This window comes from Corapipo altera, unplaced genomic scaffold (genome assembly GCF_003945725.1).
Source record: "Corapipo altera isolate COAL_440 unplaced genomic scaffold, ASM394572v1 124, whole genome shotgun sequence".
Taxonomy (NCBI): Eukaryota; Metazoa; Chordata; class Aves; order Passeriformes; family Pipridae; genus Corapipo; species Corapipo altera.
In genome coordinates this window covers 816,714-838,393 of record NW_020884967.1, presented here as the reverse complement: position 1 = coordinate 838,393, position 21,680 = coordinate 816,714, and the positions used below count along the sequence as shown (strand labels likewise).

General features: G+C 42.7%; 1 protein-coding gene across 2 annotated transcripts in view; it reads right to left on the bottom strand.

The window, feature by feature from the left end:
- Positions 1 to 21,680, bottom strand: part of SLC6A1 (solute carrier family 6 member 1) — a 60,030-nt gene that overhangs the window by 17,702 nt on the left and 20,648 nt on the right. For both annotated transcript variants that reach the window (XM_027664951.1, XM_027664950.1), the window contains 2 exons: positions 1,374 to 1,795; positions 158 to 289 (listed from right to left, as the gene is read on the bottom strand). In XM_027664951.1, coding sequence (XP_027520752.1) covers positions 158 to 289; positions 1,374 to 1,608 — 367 coding nt within the window. In that variant the 5' untranslated portion in view covers positions 1,609 to 1,795. The remainder of the gene's footprint in view (positions 1 to 157; positions 290 to 1,373; positions 1,796 to 21,680) is intronic.

Genomic DNA, 21,680 nt, shown 5'->3' with positions numbered 1-21,680 from the left:
CAGAATTGTCAGTCACACCTCAGAAAATTAGTGTTTTCTGTGGAAAATTATGGTTTAATAAAAATATGGAGGCATCAAGGAACATCCTTGCCCCGTCACTCTGTGCACCTTCTGCAACTTGGAAACAAATGAAAAGTAATTCAAATTCATACTTTACCTTTGAACATTGGAGCCAGTTTCCACACTCCAAGGCCTCCTATAGATGTGTATTGACCCAGAGAACACTCCAAAAGAAACAGTGGCACTCCAGCAAAAATTAAAGTAAGAAAATAGGGAATCAGGAATGCACCTAAAAATAAATAAGCAGTCTGTTACTGTTGGGAAAAACACAACTGAGTTTCCACTGTTTCCATCCCTGTTACATATGAAAAGAAACCCACAGTTTATTTTCTCTTCAGTGTAGCTTTCAAAAAAAGTTAGTGGAAAGCACATGTACACTTCTAACTTTTTAACTCCAAGAGTTAAAAATAAGAGGAAAAACACATCTCTTCATCGTTTAAATGCTTTCTGTTTAAGTAAAAAGCTAAAATCCAAAAGGTTGTGTACTTTGTTGCCTTCATCTATCACAGATAACATAAAGCCTTTAACTGGCACTGGCTGCTTTCCAGCTGGAGTCAGCCTTTTATGGGAAGCTCAGAGTCATTATTACGAGCTGTATTCAATCCTCTCAAAAACTCAGTCCAAAAGAGAGGGATCTGAAGGGTTGGTTGGAGGGTAATGTGCTTTAGTTCTGCTCTGACACTTTATGCTCTTTTAAGTGCAACTGCCAGTTAGAAGTTAGCAAAAACTTCAGGGTAGACCTCAAAGCAGAGCACCACACTCCAAAATGGCTCCAGCCCTCTTGGACAAGTGTAAAGCAAACAAAAACCCCAAATCCCAAACCAAAACCACCTATACAGATGAAAAAGCTATTCAAATCAAGCCCTGGTTTGCTGATAATTTTATGGTGAGTCCTAATGCAGAAATATCTGGAGGAGACTGAGGGGAGATCTCACTGCAGTTCCAGCTTCCTCAGGAGGGGTAGAGGAGGGGCAGGCCCTGATCTCTGCTCTGGGGGGACCAGGGACAGCAGCCAGGGAATGGCTGGAGCTGTGTCAGGGCAGGCTCAGGTTGGATCTCAGGAAAAGGTTCTTCCCCCAGAGGCTGGTTGGGCACTGCCCAGGCTCCCCAGGGCAGTGGGCACAGCCCCAAGGCTGCCAGAGCTCCAGGAGGGTTTGGATGATCCTCTGGGGCACTGGGTGGGACTCTTGGGGAGGGTCCTGTGCAGGGCTAAGTGTTGGACTCGGTGATCCTTGTGGGTTCCTTCCAACTCAGCAGATCCTGTGATTCTGTGAAATATATCAGAGGTTGTAACAAGGAAAAAGCAAACATACCTCCACCGTTCTTGCCACAAAGGTATGGAAATCTCCACACGTTCCCTAAGCCAATGGCATAACCTACACAGGACATAAGAAAGTCAAATTTTCCTTTCCAAGTGTCTCGGTCCGGAAGATCCGTCTTCTTCTTCTGCACTTTTACTACCAAGGTCTTAGGCTTGTCATTGGTGATGGAAGCGTCGACTTCCGTGGAGATCTGTCCGTCCGCCACTTTGGTTCCGTTGGTGGCCATGTCTCTGGGCTTGGCGGGCGAGGCTCTGGCGGCGGCCGGGCGGGAGATTTCAGCACCAGTCCACGTGGACAGCAGCTTTGCGGCTCGTGGTGACCCACCCGGGCAGCGACGGCGTCAGCAGGAAAACCCCCACGGCCCCGACCCCTGGAGAACCGGGACAGAGTCCTCTACCGGCGTCCGGGCTGCTCTGCAAGACACGAGGTCACAGCGCTCAGCTTCGCTTCAGCGACTCCAACACACGGAGCCAAACAACACCGCGCTCCCCCGAGAGCTTTGCAACCCCCGCGTCTCATGGAAGGGCTTGGCTGTGCCCTTCGTGTAGCCGCAAAAATAAGTATTTAATTAGAAATCGTCAGCCACGGAATTTATCTGGTTTTAGACTAAGCGTTTTAAAAGGAGAGCGCTGGCCATGGAACTCATGTATTTTAGTAAGGTTGGAAGCTCTCAAGGGAAAGCGCAGTTTATTGTTTCTTGGGAAGGTTCTTTACAGGTAAGAATTTTGATAATAACAGAGATGGCTGCTTGCACCTGTGAAGAGATTGATAAAAAGTGATAAAGAAGACAAAACAGAGACTGGGTTTAAGCCTCGAATCAGTTCAGGGAGGTAGGAAACTGCCCCAGAACCAAGGAGTCAAGAGAAGAACAGAGCAAGAAAGACATCGATGCGTGGCACCAGGGATCACTTTATGACCTCAAAAGCAATTTGATAGGCGCCTACAGTGGGTGGAAAATGGGCTGGAACAGGTGAGTTAATCCTTGAATCTGTAATTAGAGACTTGTATAAAGTTACAAAACCTGTGTAATTCCCTGTGCATCTTTTGGGATTTTTTCTGATGCGCCCAGCGCTCAAATAAATGTGTCTTCTTTTTAGCTTTCTATACTCAAAACGAGTCTAGAGAGTTTCTTCCACAGCTTTTTGGCATCAACTGGCATTCCAGACGGGATGAGCAGCTTCTGAACATTGAAAAATTTGCAGGGTGTGGATCTTTCCAAGTCAGCAATGAGTTAGGTAGGGTTTGTTCTTATTGTCTCCGTAGGATGCAGGGCAGAATCAACACAGTCCCCCTAAAATAATCTCCATGACCCAGTCATTACATTTTTCCCTATAGATCTCTTATGATTCTACAGAGAAAAAAATAGCAGTTGCCTCCTTTAATGGCGGCTTAATAGTGAATTTAAAAACTTCACTTATCTCAACACTTTTCTCTAAAATGCTCCCAAGGGAATTAAACAATAAACCAGATCAAGCCACAGGACTTAATCCAGGTAATGATGTCAAGTTTTACACGTGGTTATAATTAGCCCAAGTTACAGCCACAGTAAGATAACAGGCTGCAGTTATTACTCCCCAGTTTTGGTTTCTGACTGCGGTTGCCTTCTTGCAGCTTTTCAAAAAACACTGCCATGTAACTGCTACGTACATTTTCAAAATCTAAATAAAGGAAAAATCAAGGAAGTAAATATGTATTATGAAAAATGAGCTGGGATATTTCAGTCAACTCTGAAGCGTGTGTGGCTCCCACAAACCTCGGCAGCCTCGCTTCAACTTGAAAAAAACCAATGAGATAGTGCTTTTACATGTCTACTGTGAGCCCACCCACAATCAATTTACTGTTTAGTTCCTCTTCATAACTCCTTTTTCCATAACCCAGTCCAGTCCTCAAACTAGAGATGCCACATATGAAACCTTGCCAGTGTGAAGCTGCACCTTGTGGCAATGTTGCCAACGTTGGTCATGAGGTCATGCAAAAATCAACAGTAATTTTAATTACAGATTTGTGCCAGGGAAGATTGGGATTATTAGCCATTCACTTCTAATAGTAAGTTATGTTAAAAAAACGTAAAAAAAACCATGTAAAGGCTGTGCTTTCCTTCAACTTCTCATTTCAGATCTTTGCATGATTAAAATGCTTATTATAAGGCCACATCCATCAATTAAAAAAAAAGGTTTCAGTTGAAAGCTGAAGAAGAATCAGCTGAAGGTTTGCTGGGATGAGGAGAGAAAAAGGATCCTCTCTGTTCCACTTCAAGATGGGACACAAGTAGGGAAAATCCATGTATTTGCTTTCACATCCTCACAAGTCCTTGTGTGGGCAGAGATCTCCCCTTCGTAAAACAGTGGAACCAGTTTTCTGTATTTTGATGCAGCCCTGTCCAAATTTGTGTACCAATAACCACCATTTCTGGCCGTGGTCAGCAGCCTGAGCACTTCAGGCAATGCAATTCCCGAGTCAGGAGGAAACATGGATCATTGTGTGGGCAAAATACAGCTCCCGTTCTTTGAGGTGTGGATTGAGAGCGCCTCGGAACTTGGACCTCCCCATCTGCATGGCCATCCTGGCTGGAGCAGCCAACTCCAGGGGTGCACCAACAGATGTGCAGTTTGCCAGCACCATCTACTGATGAACATCCAGAACTGAAAGTGGCTCTTTTCAGCCAACACAGCCTCCATGAAGCAAAAGACAGTCAGAGTGTCCCAGTGCTTTTACCAACAGTCCTGTACTAGATTGGACTTGTTGTTATTGTGATTGACATTTGGGCTGTACTTTATCATCAGCAGAGATTCAAAGAGGCTGAGTCTGTTGAGGATGAGTTGAAAAAAACCACCAAAATGACATAAATTCCCCTTCAAATAAACCAACACTACATGGAGATATATATATGTATATATTTATGTATATCTCTTGTTTGGCTCATAATGAGGGAGAAATTCATCCTCACAGCTGGCACTGCAGGCAAGGATCTGTGCTGGATCTGAGAGCTGAACAACCAAGCCAAGAGGAACATGGGTTGAATAATAAGGATTCAGCCCCTCATATCTACAAACAAGCCTGACCTTACTGATCCAGCCCTCTCAGGCTCTGGAGAGTTCTGGGTGTGCACTAAAGCCTCCGCTGAATGCAGTGAGTAATTTAGCCCAGTGCAGGACTCCACGAGAAAGACAAACAAGTGGGTTAGCTAGAAAATCTTTGTGAATAAAGCAAAGAACCTGCTGGAGGGAGGAGTCCAGACCTTATTCAGGCTGAGACTTCACAAGACACCCCAGCACATCAGCGTCAAGGGTGAGGGGAGACTGGCAGGCAGCTGGGGCTTTTTATACGAAAAGACATTGAAAGCAGTAGTTCAGGCAATCTCACGTGAAGATGTGCTTAACTGTGTCACACAGCACAACCTTTGGCAAACACCCCGTTGCACACACCACAAGTATCCAAAACGTCAGCAGTGGCATGACCAGAGACTCAGCAGAGGCTCCTTTTGGGAGGATGGAAGTGGGGACTGACTAATTTTCACTTGTCCTGCCCTACCACTGCTGGTGCCATTATTCTACCCAGAAACCACGCTGGAGGTTTTACTGGCCCTGGGATCAGTGCATGGTTGGTTGTGCATATATAGGGTAATGCAGCAAAACAGCATCAAACAATGAAAAAATACTTCAGTTCCCTAAGTCTGAAAGTAGACACTTTTCCACGTTATGAAAAATAATTTTCCCCAAGCCTAATAAATAATAATAATAATAAATTACAACAGTAGAAGTAGAGTCTAACCTCCAATCCACACTCTTGATATACAGCAGTACTTTAAACACTACGACTTACGTACAACAATCCAGAAGAACTGGCAGTGCAGCAGTGAAGATACTCGGTACATGCTCTCTAATCAGATTAGGCAACATCCCACAGCACTAGGATTTAAATTTAAAATTGCTCTGACACGGAATGGGACAGAAAGACACTTATGTAAGCTCTGTGGGCAAAGCCTGGGCAAAATGAAATACAAATTGCAGTTGTCAGCCAGCAGAGCAGGTATGACACTCACTGAGCAGCATTGGCTTTGTGGGAAGGAGATGAAGAGATCTATTAAATAAGTCGGTCTTTGCTCCCCAGTTCCTTCACGCCAGCACCGAGAGTGTTAGGAAGGGCACAGCAGTTTCCCACCACATTCCTCAATGCACAATGGAGCTTCCTTGACTTCAGTCACTAGGGCTGCTCAGCCAAGAGCAGAAAGCCCTCTAAATCAGGGGTTTGGATACCGTGTGGTTGTCCCGCAGCACCACCACATTAGAGAAGAATGGCTGGAGAGAGCCAAGCACACATAGCAGCCAAGGTAATCAGCACTACCAGGGAGACTGGAACAAAGAGATTGCTACTTCAGAAAAGCGTTTTTCTCTCTCCTGGACTGCCTAAGAGTGGATTTGAAGAGTTTAGAACTGGCTGCTTGATATGAAAGTGAACGGCAATATTACTATCATCTTTCACAAATTTTCTTGCTTGTGGCAGCATGCAATAGATAAATCTCTATTTGTGCACTCCCAGCTTTACAAACATTTCTTTTCATGACCAGATCTGTAACTGGGACAGTAGAAGGAAATGCATCAGCTGAACTCTTTAGACTGGTGTGCCTGAAGTAGGATGTGGAAAGCGGTTTTTAACATATCCATAAAAAAGTTAGTGTTGAGAAAAGTAGAACACTTCACTTGGTTATGGAATTTGTGGATGCCCAAAACTTCTGAAGAGTAGGGACCTGATACCCACTTCTGAAAATCCCAGATCTTTTGCTTCAAAGACACCTTTAAGACATCACCTAAAAAAATTCCTAACTGTACACATTTATGGAACAACACATCCTTTGCTGGGAACTGCAGGATTAAACCTGGGAGAACGTACTCTTTTCTGGCACAGCTTTTTAATCCAGCTGTTCTGACAGGAAAGGTGTCAGTACCTAAACAACAGACCCCTGACACACCTTGGCCCCCAAGCCTGCAAAAGGGAACATAACAGGGCAGGTCAGGGGTAGGCTTGAAGGAGAGTTCAATATTACAGGCAAAAATGGTGATGATTGGTGGCCAAGCTAATATTCATCAGTAGAAGGCATGTTTTGGGCAGCAGAGAAAGCCCACATCAATTATTTCTCTGCTAGCCAAAATGCAACAGTTCCAAGGCATCTTCACCCTTCCCCACACAGGACACACTAAAAATGGGAAAAGCTCGAATTTGAGGTAGGTGTCACATGCCAGTAAGGAAGCATTGGACCAAGCTGGACAAATTTTGCCATTCCAATAAGAATTATAGCCTGTTCTACTGGATGATTATGTTTAAGATTTATTCATTGTTTCATTTAGCAACATATAGACATGCCAAATCTCTTAACCAATTTCAACACTGGATCATAGTTCAAGCAGGATGGCAGAACCAAGTTCTGTCCGGTAAACATTTTTTGAAGCAAATTTTGCATTGATGTGGAGAATATGCTCCCACCTGAGTCCAGACGCTCAGTGTAAAGTGGTGATACCAAAATAACATAAGAAGGACAGAAAGGGAGTGTCTGGCTCAGTATGAAAGCCTGGCAGAGGGGATCCCATGCTCAGATTTCACATATTACCAGCTTTTTGGATCTTTCCCATTGAGAAGGTATTACATGAGATCACATCCTTCCCAGGATTATGGGGGTACTTCCTTTCTACCCTGGTCTCCAAACCCTCCCCAAAGCAGTTTAGCCAGGCAGCTGCCAAAACCAAACCGAGTCCTGAGCTCGGAGCGAGGGGCCGGTTTTAAGGTCACGATAGAAAATGAGCTGAAACAAATCCAATTGCACCTTGGCAGCAGCTGGAGCCTCAGTTCTGCCGTGGCAGGGGCTGAGACATCTGCTGAGCTGCTGGTGCTACCGAGGGCCAGGTCACTGAGGAGCCAATTCCTAATGCAATTTCCCTGGTGGGGAGCCTGAGGCCAGAGGGGTGTGTGTAGGGAATGGGGAAAGTTGCACATTTTGAGCATCAACTTTTCCAAGGAGAAAGCCACTGGAGTGGGGAGACAGAGCTTTGTATCAGACAAAAGCCTGAAAAGTAACAGCAAAACAGGCCAATGATTTGGGAGAGGTCTCTCTCCTTCCCCACATGGTTCTTGGCACAATGGAGGGAGGAATACAGAAATGTGTTGGGAGATGCCAGAACTATTGCAGAATTATTTACATTGGAAAAGCCCTCTGAGACCATCATGCTCACTCTTTAACCCAGCACTGCCAAGCCCACCACTAACCCATGTCCACAGGTGCCACATCTACAAGTATTTTAAATCCCTCAGGGGCTGGTGACTCAGCCACTGCCCTGGGCAGCCTCTTCCAATTTTGAGAACCCTTTCAGTTAAGAAATTTTTCCTGATGTCCGATCTAAACCTCTCCTGCTGCAATCTGAGGCCATCTCCCCTTATCCTGTCCCTTGTTTCCTGGGGGCAGAACCTGACCCCCACCTGGCTCCACCCTCCTGTCAGGGAGTTGTAGAGAGTGAGAAGGTTCCCCCTGAGCCTCCCTTGGCATGAGGGGCCCAAAACTGAACCTGTGATTGGAGATGCCTCAGCAGTGCCAGCACAGGGGACAGTCACTGCCCTGGTCCTGTGGCCACATCAGTGCTGATCCAACCCAGGTGCTCTTGGCATTTTTGCTCACCTGGGTACATGTTGGCTCAAGATCAGCTGCTGTTGACCAGCACTCCAGGTCCTTTCCTGCCAGATATCTTTCCTTCAGGCTCATGAAAACTCTTCTCCTTGCTCCCAGTTCTTAGCTACCCTTAAGCAAACAAATTTTCTCTCTAGCTGTACAGCAGAGTCTGCATGTGAAGGAAAGAAACTAAATAGTTCCCTAAAAATAGTCTGTTTTGTCTCTCTTTAAAGTGTACCAGCATTTCTATAGCACTTATCCGTCTCTCATGGGATGCATAAGTTGTCACAAGAATCCAGGGAAGTTTTTAGGATGGCCACAGCTTGAAGACAGTCACACCACCACCAAGAAGGAAAACCAGCTGCTTTGTAGTTTTCCCACCTTCACGTGCAAGAATAATTCATCACTTCAAAAATAAAGAAGAAAACCACAAGCCACACAACATCGCCTGAACTGTTCTCATTTCTGTGCAAACAGAGATTCCTGATTTGATACTTGTGAAATTTCAAGGCCAAACCACAAGCATTTACTCCCCAAGTCCAGCTTCAGTTCAGTAATGAGACTTGCATCCACCTTCTGTAGAGCACAGAGCTCTCCTGGTGCAAAATTCATTCTTGATATGAGAGATATGAAGGTCTAACCTGCAGAAAGAGCTTGTCTCTCATACAATGTTGGTATCAGGGTGCATTATGGTCAGATCCTTAAATAAATATTTATCTCTCAATCCTCAAAAACAACCTCTTTCATATTTCTTTTTAAAGAATTTACTAGCAAATGTATACATGTGTAGTTATAAGGGATTCTGTATTTATTCTGAAAAATTCATAATAAAATAAAAAATTAAAAAAAAATTTAAAAAAAGGGAAACAAAAAAGAAATGCAAGATGCAGAATCATGAAAAGTGCTGTTCACATAGCAAGGTTATTTTTGAAAGCCAGTGAATTTTGTTCTTGCTAACATCAGAGTAAGGATACAGCAAAACACACTTATACCACAAAAGCGAAATTATCCTGACAATCTTGGGAGTCTTCTTGAAGCCCATTTCAAACACTGCAATATTTTCTTATGAACATGAAATGATTTTCCCATCTGGACCCTGTAAAATCTTTGTTCAAAACAGACAATAGATGATGGAGGAGAGAAAAAAGGAGAGAGACGCTTTTTCCACTCATCATGGAATTATATCAAGACTAAGGAAGTGACAGCCAGTCTGTTACAAGGTGTTTATACTGACTAACACCACTTCCCAATCAATCCCAGAAAGTTTAGCAAGGCTGTGGGTAGTCATACACTATTTGAGTATATTCTTGCTCAGCTCACATTGGCACAATCTGCCCCTCCTACTCTACATTTACACATCACAAAATTTTGGGCCAGACTTTGAACAGATTTCTAGCAATTTACAACAGAACCAAATGGCTCTTACAGTGCAGGGTACCTACTTGCTTTGGTGATTCCTACCTTATGGAATGGTGTTTTCTTTGTTGTTTCCATTGCTGTATTTCTCTGCCAATTTCTATTATTAGCTTCTAGACTGAAAACGGCAATAAAATATAATAATTACTATTTACTGCAATGACACATTCACTTCTAGCTTCCTCATGGTTAATAAGATGTACTTTGGAGAAGCAAAGACAGCATTCCCATATTTATTTGTGCTCTTGGCTACTGGTTGTACTCCCTTCCGTCTGAAGTTTTATAGAGCAGGGTAATAATATAAGCTACTGCTGTATAAAAATGCTTTTTTCCCATCTTCCTTTGCATTATTTGGTTATCAAACTTTAGTCCTAGTTGGTGTTAATAAGCATCTGTGTTGTGCAAACCCAAAGGCCTTCCCTGAGAGCCCACACTGGTTTTCAGTGTAGAAAATGCAACTGCCAGGGAACGTGGAGAGGCTCACAAAAAGGTCATGGCTGCTGACAGTCAGCATTCAGGTTAAGCTACAGCAGGTTCCAGATGCCCAGGAAATACCAGCTGCCACACCAGGCCCATCTTGGCCACAGAAACAAGCCAAATACAAGTTTGCAGTGGATTTGCTGTCCTGTGCTGAACCCACAGAAATCAACCCCAGTTCTGACTTACAGGTGCTGCCACTCGTGTGATTTGCTTCCCTTACACACCCCTTCTGCCACCCTCCCCTCTCCCCTCTGCCTGGGAGGACACAAGGGTGGTAAACAGCCTGCCCCTCCACTTATCCCCGCTGGCCACTGTTTTGAACCTTTATTTGGTATTTGTGGAACAGTTGCCCCCATAGTTTCGGCCTTGGTCAGAGCAGATCCCAGGAGCTGCTGCAGGCAGGAGTTGGGCAGTTCTGACTTCCTGCCTTGAGGGCATTGAGCTTCTGCTGGCTCAGGGAGTTGCACAAAGACCAGTCCTTGGAGACACACCAATGCAGGAAGCCAGGACAGAAAAAGGGAGCAGCAAGTACTCAGAAAGGCAAAGTAATTTGCCCAAGCACTAGGTTGGTACAGAATTTAGAGCAGAGCTCCTTTGCGTGCCAGTGCAACCCTCTAACCTTTAATAATAATATTGCTACACTTTTCTCTTTTTGTACATGCCTCTTTTTATTTCCAGCATGTACAAATGACTAACTATGAAAGACTTTTTGCCTCGTGGAAGCAAATAAAGGCACGTAAAAGCTCCAGCAAAGATCACGGTCTCTCTCTACACAAGAAAAAAAAAAAAAAAGCTTAAGAAACTGGAAGTACTGTTTGGTATTTAATTTTACCAATCTGCTAAGTTGCATGTCATTGTTCTTCCTGAAGAAGGGAATGCCCTGATATGCTACAGGCAGATCTGCTGTCAGCTTTCCACTAGGGAAAAGGGAGGGAGAAGGTGGTCCTGCTGACCCGAAACTGGTCTGCCATACCCCTTAGCCACAGCCAGGCCTGGGCAGTCAGCACACCAGGATTACTGGTAGCATTAGAAACTTATGAAAACTGGCACACTGCCTAATTCATTGGGAGCTGCTACATCCCTGAAGTAAAACATTTCCTTCGGTGAAAACACGATGTGAAAACATGATATCAAACACTCTGCCTTCCTTCTGTATGTGCTGCTCGAGTCTCCTGGGATGTGGGTTTGTTTGAGGTCTGTAAGCATCTCCCATCTGTTGCTGTGGCATTTTCTATTCTTTAAGTGTTATTGTTTTGGGCAAGAGGAGGTAGAACCATGTTGATCCAAGTGTCAGAGTACATCAGAAAGAGCACCATTCCAGCCTGAACTTCCCATATTTAAAGCAGGCACTGACTATTGATCACTGACCCGTGAATGATTTCTGCTTTGGATCACTCCCTACATTGCACCATTACATGGAACCCACTGTTGAAGGGGCAGCAGCAGCCAAGGCAACACTACCCATTTTGATCCGTGTGTCCTCACCAGGCTTTCAAAGCCAAAATTCAAAGAACCTGAACCAAACACCCAGAATTTCACTAGATACTCAGCGTTCCTCAACCTGTAATGTCACATGTAATTCCCAGTACTCAGTCAGGCCAAATTTAGACCAGATACTGCCTTAAAACTGACCTTTAATCTGAAAAGTTTGCTGTTAACTCTCACTGGTTGAAACAGTGCATCTTCATCATTGGGGACATGGGGGTTGGAGAGAGAAATAAGAGTGTTTGCAGTTCTTTTTATTAGCCTTAAAAAAATGACACAAGTTTCAATTTCATGTGCCACTATGAAGCCAAAAGGACTACAAAAACTATTTCTGTAAAATGATGCTGAAAAAAAATTAAAACTACAAAGTTTCAAAAAAGGTAAATAAGAACAACAGCGTTTGGGCCACAAAAGTACAGCATTTTTGTGGGTCATCCAAAAATACAGCTAAATGTCTCCCTGCACTCCTCCTGCCATTTCCAGTGCTTCTGATTTTGAGGGTATTTGAGTTCCTCTTAAATCTATGCCCGTAAAGTGCCACGGCCAAGTTATTTTTCACGGGGTGACGTCTTGGTATATCTGAGATCAGATTTTCTCTGTGTGACTGGGCAAGTCACTTTTTATGATATCCAGAGTCACAAAAACACTGTCGAAAGCTTAGAGACCCACCCAACAGACAGGACACCCACAAAGCTCCCTGCATCAGATTCAGGGCTAGAAATACATTTTGACAAACAGAGAGCTAAACGGTCCCCTTTTTTTCAAGGCTGGGTATGTCACCTTCATGCAAGTCAAGCTTCCTTCAATTCCTATCACTTTATTGCAATTCGTTTTTCTCCCCCACAACTCCCACAAAAGCCCTTATCCAATTTTAGCCCAACACAGGCCTGCACTTCCCCAAGCCTGGTGGAGAGCAGTCAGCTATGGCAGATGCTCTGTTTCCTAGTTTACAAACCTTTGGACTGACAACAGCAGCTGCCAACACTGCTAATTCCAAGTGATTCTAATTTTGGTGCTGCCTCTACATTTTAGCTCGTGGCTTATTTTAAATAAGCCCTATTTTCTGAATAAGAAAAGACTTTACATTTGTGATTCCTGCATGCAGTTATCATACACTGCAAACCAAACAAAAAAAGGCTGCAGGCACATGCACATGTTAATGCAGTTAAGACTCTTGGTAGAAGAAACTGGAAGAATCAGACCATTTTGGAGGGGATGTAGAAGAGAGAAAAAAAGCCCTGAATCTGAGGTTACCCTTTTCACTTATAGCTCCAAGCTAAAGCCACTTTTTCTATCTGTTCTATTTTCTTTGATCCTCAAACTTCAATCCAAACCTTCAAGTTTAAATGGGATTTCATTCTAAACTAAAAGCAGTTTAAATGGAAACAAGAAATTCTCCCCCCATCTTCTCCTGCCAAATTATGAATTTGAAGCTGCAATATCAAGGTGCCTGGCAAATCTATAAAACTTTCTGGCTTGAAGTGATAAGGACAAACAATCAGGGGACTCACTCTGAAGGTGGGAGATAAATGGAACAATTTGTTTTCATTTCAGTAAAAAAAAAAAAAAAAGGAAATGTAAAAAAAATAAAAAAAAAAAAGCTCAAGATAAATTTGAGCATTTTGCAAGAGGTCACAGTATGAAAAGCAGTCACTGCCGGTTTTAAGTGATGGCTCAATTGCATTACAATACCAGCACGGCAAGGTTTCACGCCTGTCCCAAACGATTTCCAGCCTACATTAAAAGCCTGTCTCAAGACAAGCAGCGGGGTCAGAGTGTGTTCTAAAACACTGGCATCACTCTGAAAAGAACACAAGTGCGTTTAGGGTATTTTGGAGCCATGGATCCCAGCCCCAGTTCCCCTAACAACTCAGCAGCACCTCAGATCAACTTCCTGCAACTGATTGTCCTTTAAGAGGTGCAAACCTTCTCTTATGTTCTCCATACACTCATGGTAGCAAGTATTCTATTTCTACTCATATTTGGACTTGCCAGGGTACCAGACCCGAGGTTCTGGGTGCAGCCTACACACATCTCCTGTGCATCTGCCTGGTGTGGCAGGTCCTGGGTGAGGGAACTCGGGACCCCTTGCTCTAGGGAAGTCATATCTGCATGGTCGGCACTTCATTTATAAGACTAAAAGTGTAGTTGGGTGCTTTTTACCTTCTGATTACAGTGATGATTTTAAATAGCTTGAAGCATTGGTTTATTTTTAATATACAGAAGTATCATACAAATATTTCCAGTATGAAGGACATGTACTGTAAACGAATCTCTAAAATTTTGGTTTTGCCCATCCTTAGCTTTCTACCTACTCGGAAGCTTCAAAGCTTTCTGCTTTGGTCAAAATTAACAGATTGAACAACCTCCTCAGGCACCCCCTGTATACCCACTAATAACTCCCCTTGTTTGGGACCATTCCATATTGTAGCTCTCACACAAAGTCTGTAATTTCAAATATAAGAGAAAATACCCACTTTACTTTCTGCAGGATAAACACAGGCTAACAATTTGCTGCCTCATGAAGGAACTGATTTGTGTGGATTTTTTTTATTTTCAGCAAATTTACCAGAAGATATCCATGTACCAACAGTGACACTGCTCGCAACTGGAAGCCAGTTTGGAAGGACCATGAAGCCAGATAACACCAAATGGTGGTTTCTGTCATGAATCAAAGCCTGCTGCTTTTGTCAAACAGAAAAATAAGACACCATCTGGTGAACATCAAGGCTTCAAAGGAGAACTCAAGACAATCTGGAACCAAATGCTGCAACCTGAAAACCACTGTCATTCTTCCCCTCAAATTCTAGTTCTTGACAGTCCTGGAAGAGCTGTCAGGGATGCTGATGTCACACTGGCCCAGTACTTAACAGGGATAATTAGGCTGATCAATAGACCAGACAAACAAGCAGGAGAAGTAGAAAAGCTGCAAGTCTGAGATAAAATATATAATTTGGGAAGTTCTTGACAAGGGCCAGACAAATGTTTCGAGACATAGCAGAGGTGCTTGAGAAACCTTGTCAGTGATATGTCAGGTCTTGTCAAAAAGAAAGTGTAAAACTTCACTTTCAACCCATTGACCATTTCCCTTCTAAGAATGCAGCTGTTCATTCAAAGGCAGAAATTTAATTATTTACTTTAAAGTACCATAAGACAATATATTCCTTGAGCTCAAGGGGCATATTTTTCAGTATAAAGTCCAAGCTCAAGTCTTAGAAGGCAAACACCTTCTTCAAGGAGGAAAAGAGAGAGTTACCTTCCTCCCACACCATTTCTTTGAATAATAACCCCCTGAGGAAAAATATAATACTTGGGACATATGTTTTTTATTCCCCTGGAGAAGATTAGGTTAAGCTTGCCCATTTTCAAAGGTACACAGATCATCAGGAAGAAGTTTAAGAAGGAAAAATGTGTTTTTGCATTAAGTAAGAGTGCACACATCTCTTGCCTTGTTCTCAAAATGGATGAGCCTGCACCAATCTGAAGGAGGGACAGGTTTATTTTCATCTACCTGACCTGATACAGCACATCAGGTCCTGTGGTCCAGATCCACACTTGGGGATTTGCACATTCATACTGATACAACTTTAATCTCATTTAGCTGTGTAGAAAAAAAAAAAAACCAACAACAAAACCTAAAAACCAAAACCCCATAAACCCCACCCCAGTTATTTAGTTATATCGGATAAAACCTTATTTATGCAGTAAATAATTTGGCATGGCTTTTTTTTTTCTTTTGGGAAACTGTTTTTTCTCCCCCTCACACTTTTGCAGCCTTCCAATTGCAAGGTTTGTGGCACCTGCCAGGGGTGAAGGAATCTAATTTGCTAATTCAATCATCATTTGCAAACTTATGATTGCAAGCACGTTTAATCCAACATTAAAATATCTGAAACACCAGCTATGTTGACGAATACATTCTCAGAGCAAATAAAAGCACCTTTCAACTGAGGCATTTAAAGCCTGTTCACATTTCTGGTTCAAGAATTAAGTCTCTTCCTGGACAACAGCTCTATTATTAATGAAATTAGCAATAATAAAAACACAGCTCAGACCTCTTCCCCAAGCTGGACTGCTTCAAGAACTGCAGCTGGAGCCCAACTTTTGGTTTAAGGCAGCAATCAGTCAAGCCCCTCCTCACAAAAGGAAGAGTAATAAGCCATCTACTTCTCACCAGTGAAGTCTACTCCACATTTGCCCAAGAAACCTCTTTTTTTAGTGTTTCTCTTTGAAATTACTCAAGCCCCCTGAAGTCCTGACACAGACAAGTCCTTTTATAGTCATATGGGGATGAGACATGTTCATATGGGAAATAAATATAAAACAAAAAACCCAATTAGACTCAACAACAGCAAGTCTGTAGCACTCAGTTCTCTGTTTTAACATTGCTTTGGATCAGATCTATAATTGATATTTAAGCCAATATCAGCAAAAAATCAGTTTCCTTAAGTGCATCTGGAAATGTTTGATTATTTACTTTAAAGCACCATATGACAATATTCCTTGAGCTCAAGGGGCATTTTTTTCAGTATAAAGTCCAAGTTCAAGTCTTAGAAGGCAAACACCTTCCTCAAGGAGGCAAAGAGAGAGTTACCTTCCCCCCACACCATTTCTTTGAATAATAACCCACCTGAGCAAAAATATAATACTTGGGACATATGTTTTTTATTCCCCTGGAGAAGATTAGGTTAAGCTTGCCCATTTTCAAAGGTACACAGATCACCTTAACCACCTGTAAAATAGGCCTGTCACCAAACTCTGCCCTCATGCAGCAGAGAGGGTCTTCACTGGAAAAAGCCAGGTGTGCACACACTCCAGAGCACATTTCTGTCATCCAAGTATTATAAATGACCCCTAATTTCAATGTGTCCAGATTAGATTATGGTGCCAGAATTTCTCAAGTGGAGATCTGAGAAAAGTGTCCTCAGGCAATCACAGATGCAATAATACTCTTCCTTAATTTATTTGAGAAAACAGCCTGAAAATTAGGGCAATTTTTTTTTTTTTTTTGGCCAATCATGAAAATGTGTCTTCTCAGCTACTTGTGGATAATAGATGAGGAATGTTATTCATCTGCAGGTTTCCAGTCTCCCAGTGTTACTTAGGCTGGATTAACATGTATTCCTCTGCTGCCCTACCACAGTACATATTCTACTCCACACTTTTCCCTTCAAAGGTTTCACTTAATCCTACCACAGGGGCTCCTCAGGATCGATGCATTTTACTTCAATTAGTATCTCAGTACTGCCCAGACAACCCTTCAAAGCAGGAGCAGGTTTCTAGGTAAATACATGGAGCAGATCTTAGAAAAAACATGTATTTTCACACTGGAACAAATCAGGGAAATATTGATTTTGCATGATGTCTGTGAGTTCTCTCACCAGCAACAACTCCCTCCTGCCAGAATGTTACATATAGCAGATTTCAAATGTCAAAAAATCAATATAGGACCATTTGTCTATTTTACAGCAAACACAAATGGAGACTCAGAAAGGCGAAATGGTCACAACCATCTAAGAGGAACTGATTAACCTGGAATTGGAGCCTAGTCCTCTTCATGAAGGCCATATCTCACTCTATAGCACAAAGATTTCCACATCACCCACTGTGATGAGGAATCAGGTGGTAAACGTCAAAGTGTAACCTCTTCCCATACAGAGGTCAGCTTGGCAGTCTGGGATGGATCACCTTCAAGTTTTCAAAGGTCACTATGAACTGATAAAGAATAGCTTACATAATGCCTGTCCTCTTCCTCCCTCAAAATCAGATCCTCTCTCCAATTTGCAGCATCCAAAAGATTCATCTCACCAATTCCCATATATTGAAGTGAACATTTTAGTAGTAAATGGGGTATCCAGATCCTTGGAGAGCTTTCAGCATCTGATGTCTGAACATCTGTGCTGTAAACAACTTCCCTCTTTACCTGTGGAGTTTGATCAAAAGAGGGGCAGGACAGTAATAAGCCAAACATCAAACCAGTGTGTAGTAAAAGCTTTGAAGAGATAAACCTGGAAGAATCCTGAAGGACAAAGCCACCCAACCTGAGCTCCAGAAGAGGTTTCAAATGCAAAGCAGAAAGAGCCTCCATTTATTGTTAACCATTACAATCATCATTTCTGCTTTTCTACCACTTATTTAATTATTAGCTAATTGAAAGTACTTCAGGGTAGACTGAAGGCAGGATGGTCCCACTTCAAACCACAAACACAGACAAAGAAAACACAGAGTGATGGTGGTAAAGGTTCCACGTCTCACACATGAAAGCAGCACGAGCTACAGCAAGTGTTTTTCTCCACAAGAAAAGCAGTCCAGCACCAAGGCAGTTAAGAAGGCTCTGAAAATGCCAGCTCAGCTACTGCACACAGCCCGCTTGAATAAGCTCATCAGCTTCCCCACTGTAGCATTTCTAGTACCCAAGCTAATTTGCTGAGCTTGTTTGATTTGCTTGGCTGTGTTTGCACTGGTAATTTCGACACCATTTGCATCACCACAGTGTGTGGCTCCTGTTGCCCTCAATTAATATTTGTCAGTTTATCATCACAGGGCCACAGTTTACAGCACTTTAGTGATGCAGTAGAATGGTACCTGGCTGAAAAAATGACCTTAATGCAGTGAGACGAAGGAAAAGGAACCTTCCTGACCTGTGTTCCTGGAGCAGGCAGAGATCAACCATCTGACCTTTGCTCAGTGAGGTCTGAGGTTGTTGGTGGTGACATCACTGTGCCCATTCACAAACCTCCTCACTGTCCAAAACCTCACTTTCACATTTCCACTTTGCCCTGCACCTGCTCTACTGAGAAGTGACAGGAAGGGAAAAAGGGGGAAAGAGAATTGACTCTGCTAAAGGCAAAGTAAAACACTCCTCTAGTCTCACAAGCTGTGATTATATACCGTGTTTTTTATCTAAATCTCTCAAGTCCATCTTGTGCTTTCTCCTGCTTCGAGTATCTGAAATTTCTCTGAGTACTCTTCTCCTGAGAGCAGGCTGCCCTTCCAAGCAGTATTCAGATAAAGAAAGATATATGAATATTTTTCTTCTCCTTTCTGTCCCTTACACCACGTAGAAACAGCATATTATTGGATGACTACTGAACCAGCTCCTGCAGGACCAAAGATTACAGTGACCACCACCACAATGTATCACTGATAGCAACTACCATGATATAATATTTGAGCAATTAAACCCCTCAAAACCTAAAAATCCCAGCCTATTCTTAATCACTAAGCAGATTGCCTGCTTTCTGTTGAATATGGGTTAGTTTTGACTGTACTACCTAAGCTGGACAAGTATTCCACACATTTTGTCCCACTTCTTAAATTTCTCATTTAAGACCATCATGGTGGGACCCCCTTGTTCCAAAAATATTGCTCTGACCCATAAGTAGGAACCCTTTGTTGTGACCTGATAAGACAGCAGACAGCCCCAGGTAAGACCTTGCTTTCTCACTGCGTTATAAAACTAAACTGGCAATGCTAAAAAGCCAAGTAAAATCTCTTCTCAGAATGGGCTTCGTATTTATCCTACAATTATATTTAGTGTGCCATAAAAGCGAATGTACTGCTGTAATTATACATACAAAAAAGGCTACTTAGAATCTGAAATAAATGTATTGTTTCATTGCCTCACTGCTTTAGAATATTTCCTTTTAAAAACAACTCCTATCTTCAGATCAAGGAACAATTTTAAGGTGACAGGATCTCTCTATTTCCTGAATATCTCTCATAAAATTGCACTTTTGGGTCCTACAAAGACAAGAACAGCTTAATTGCCTGCAATTGCAATTCTAGCCACTGAAAATCATATACAGATCTCCCATGAAAGCATTAAAGAGCTAAGACTTAATTAGCATCCCTGATTAAATAGCAATTCATGCAGCCATTATATTTTCCAGCCAGGGAGCACAGTTCTCCGGAGCAGCAGCAAGGGAAAAACACACATATGCCTCCTTCTCCCAGTCAAAAAATTCACCACCACCCACTTTCTTCAAGCTTTCTCATGGGAAATGTTCATTATTTAGGATGCAAAGGCTGCTACCAGACACACTTTGAACACTCTCAGGCAAACTTGACCCATCTGAGAGATCACAGACCTCAGCAGAAATCATGGCAAGGGCAAAAACATAAAGCAGCTCAGAGAGAGCAAGACCAACACAGAGCATGAACAGACTCCCACAGGCAGTCACGTTTCCACAGCCTGCAGCACTGGGGGAGAGACACGGGGCTTTCTCACAACAGAGAAACCCTACACTGCTGATAAAAGTCCCAAGAACAAGCCTTTCTGAAGCTCAGCTCAGTTCTTAGTCTTCCCTGCTTCCACTTCACACTTCTGAAACACTCCACAGCAGGAGAAGATTAACTCCTTCTTGGGACAGCTGGGATTGCAATTCTTCACCCCCCTTGCTGTTTGGGCATCCTGAAGTGATGGAAAAAAGTGAGCAAGAGCAATTCTGAGGGGCAGAGCATATATCCACAGAGACATTCTCTCTGTGTTTGGACAGGACAGCCACCAGAGGTGACTATAGGCTGTACTGAGAGCTTGTGTTTTGTGCTGTTAGGAAATCCCTTCATTTCCAAATTTCCAGTGCCTGCATATGGTTATTTACCTATTGGTTCTGCTCAGAAGGCACTACCTTGTCCCTGTTTCTTGCTGGAATTGGGAAGATCTCCAGACAAAGAGGAGCAGCATCTGAGTGTGGTAGCAGATAATTGTTGTGGTTTGAGACCCCCAAAAATCCAATTTCCAAGTCCAAGCCCCCCTCCCGCAACTCACCCCAGTGTGAGAGGGGTTTTCCAGACACAATACAAGACTCAATATGGGGGGAAGGGAATTATATTACAATTATTACACAAATAAATATTATAATACATTATATACATAATCCTAACTATCTCTCCTATGGTAAAGCAATATTTACATTGGATCAAATCCCTTTTCCCTCCAATAAAAGTCCAGAAGGGAAGAAGGAAAAATCCCTTCCACGTTCAGGGTGGCAGTGTCTCTCTTCTTCAATGCAGCAGTCGTAGCTGGAGTTGTAGCTGGATCTCTCTCTCCATTACAATAATGCAACAGAAACAACTACTTCTGTCCAGACATCTCAGACTGGCCACGCTCTCCCAGGCTGGAAGGATCATGCCAGTCCCCTGTGAAGCCTGAGAACATGCTTGTTTTGTGAGGCCATACCAAGCAGGAAAAATTTACAAGCAGCAGCAATGAGACAACAATAACAACAACAACAACAAAGAATTATTGAAAGGGAACAAAAGTAAATTACGAGTTCATGTGCAATGACCATCCAAAGACAACATTTTATCAGGACTAGAGATATACAGGTGCAGAATTAGCAAATACAGGCCCTCTACTATAGCACAGACTATCAGTTTTTAAATAATAAAGACAGATGATATTTGGCTTCTAACGAGAAGGTATAGGGTCAAGAACTGATTTGTAAGTGAAGTTCAGGATGCTACCTACATTGAGATTTTGGAAGCTTATCTCTTAGATAGTAGAGAATTGTACTCCAGCAATATTCCTTCACTCATCCAAATGGGAAATCTTAGACAAATTAAATAAGTCTGAAATGAGGATAAATAATCTGTCCTATGACAAGGCTCAGTAAATTAGCTAGACAGACAGAACAATGATAAATGGGATATAAGAGAAGAGGGAGTTACTGTATTTAGTGTTTGAAATGTCATTTGGATAGTGCTCACTGCTAATGTGCCTTCTGGGGTTTGCAAAGTCCTGCTCCATTGGCCTTCAGAAAGCCAGAGGTCAAATTTACGTATAAAAATCCGAATACTCCCTCATATTTGAACATTCCCTGCTTACTGGGAAAAAGAACATTATTCTTGACTAAACTTTCTGGAAAATATCTGTTCTCTGCAGCACAGTTCAGCAGCCCATCACATGCACTACACACTCCTGTGCTGCTTCCAGCATTCCTCGTCTCTGCCTCTTAACCCCATTTCACACACCTTCCTTTACAGAACAGCACCCATTCTTATAGAACTGAAGGGAACTGGGTTTTTTCATTGTTCATCTCTTACAGTTATCACCTACTAAATATCACACAGGTATCTAACATCAATATCTAAAGCATTGCTTGTTTCCTGATGCTCAACATAAGCTCATCTTTGGCTGCCATTTCTTCAGCTCAGTCAATGCTGCTGTTTCCAGGTGAGAAAGCAAACAAAAACGATTTTTGGAAGAAGGCACTCACAGTCCCAAAGGTCTCAAGGCTATCACTGAGCATCCAAAACAA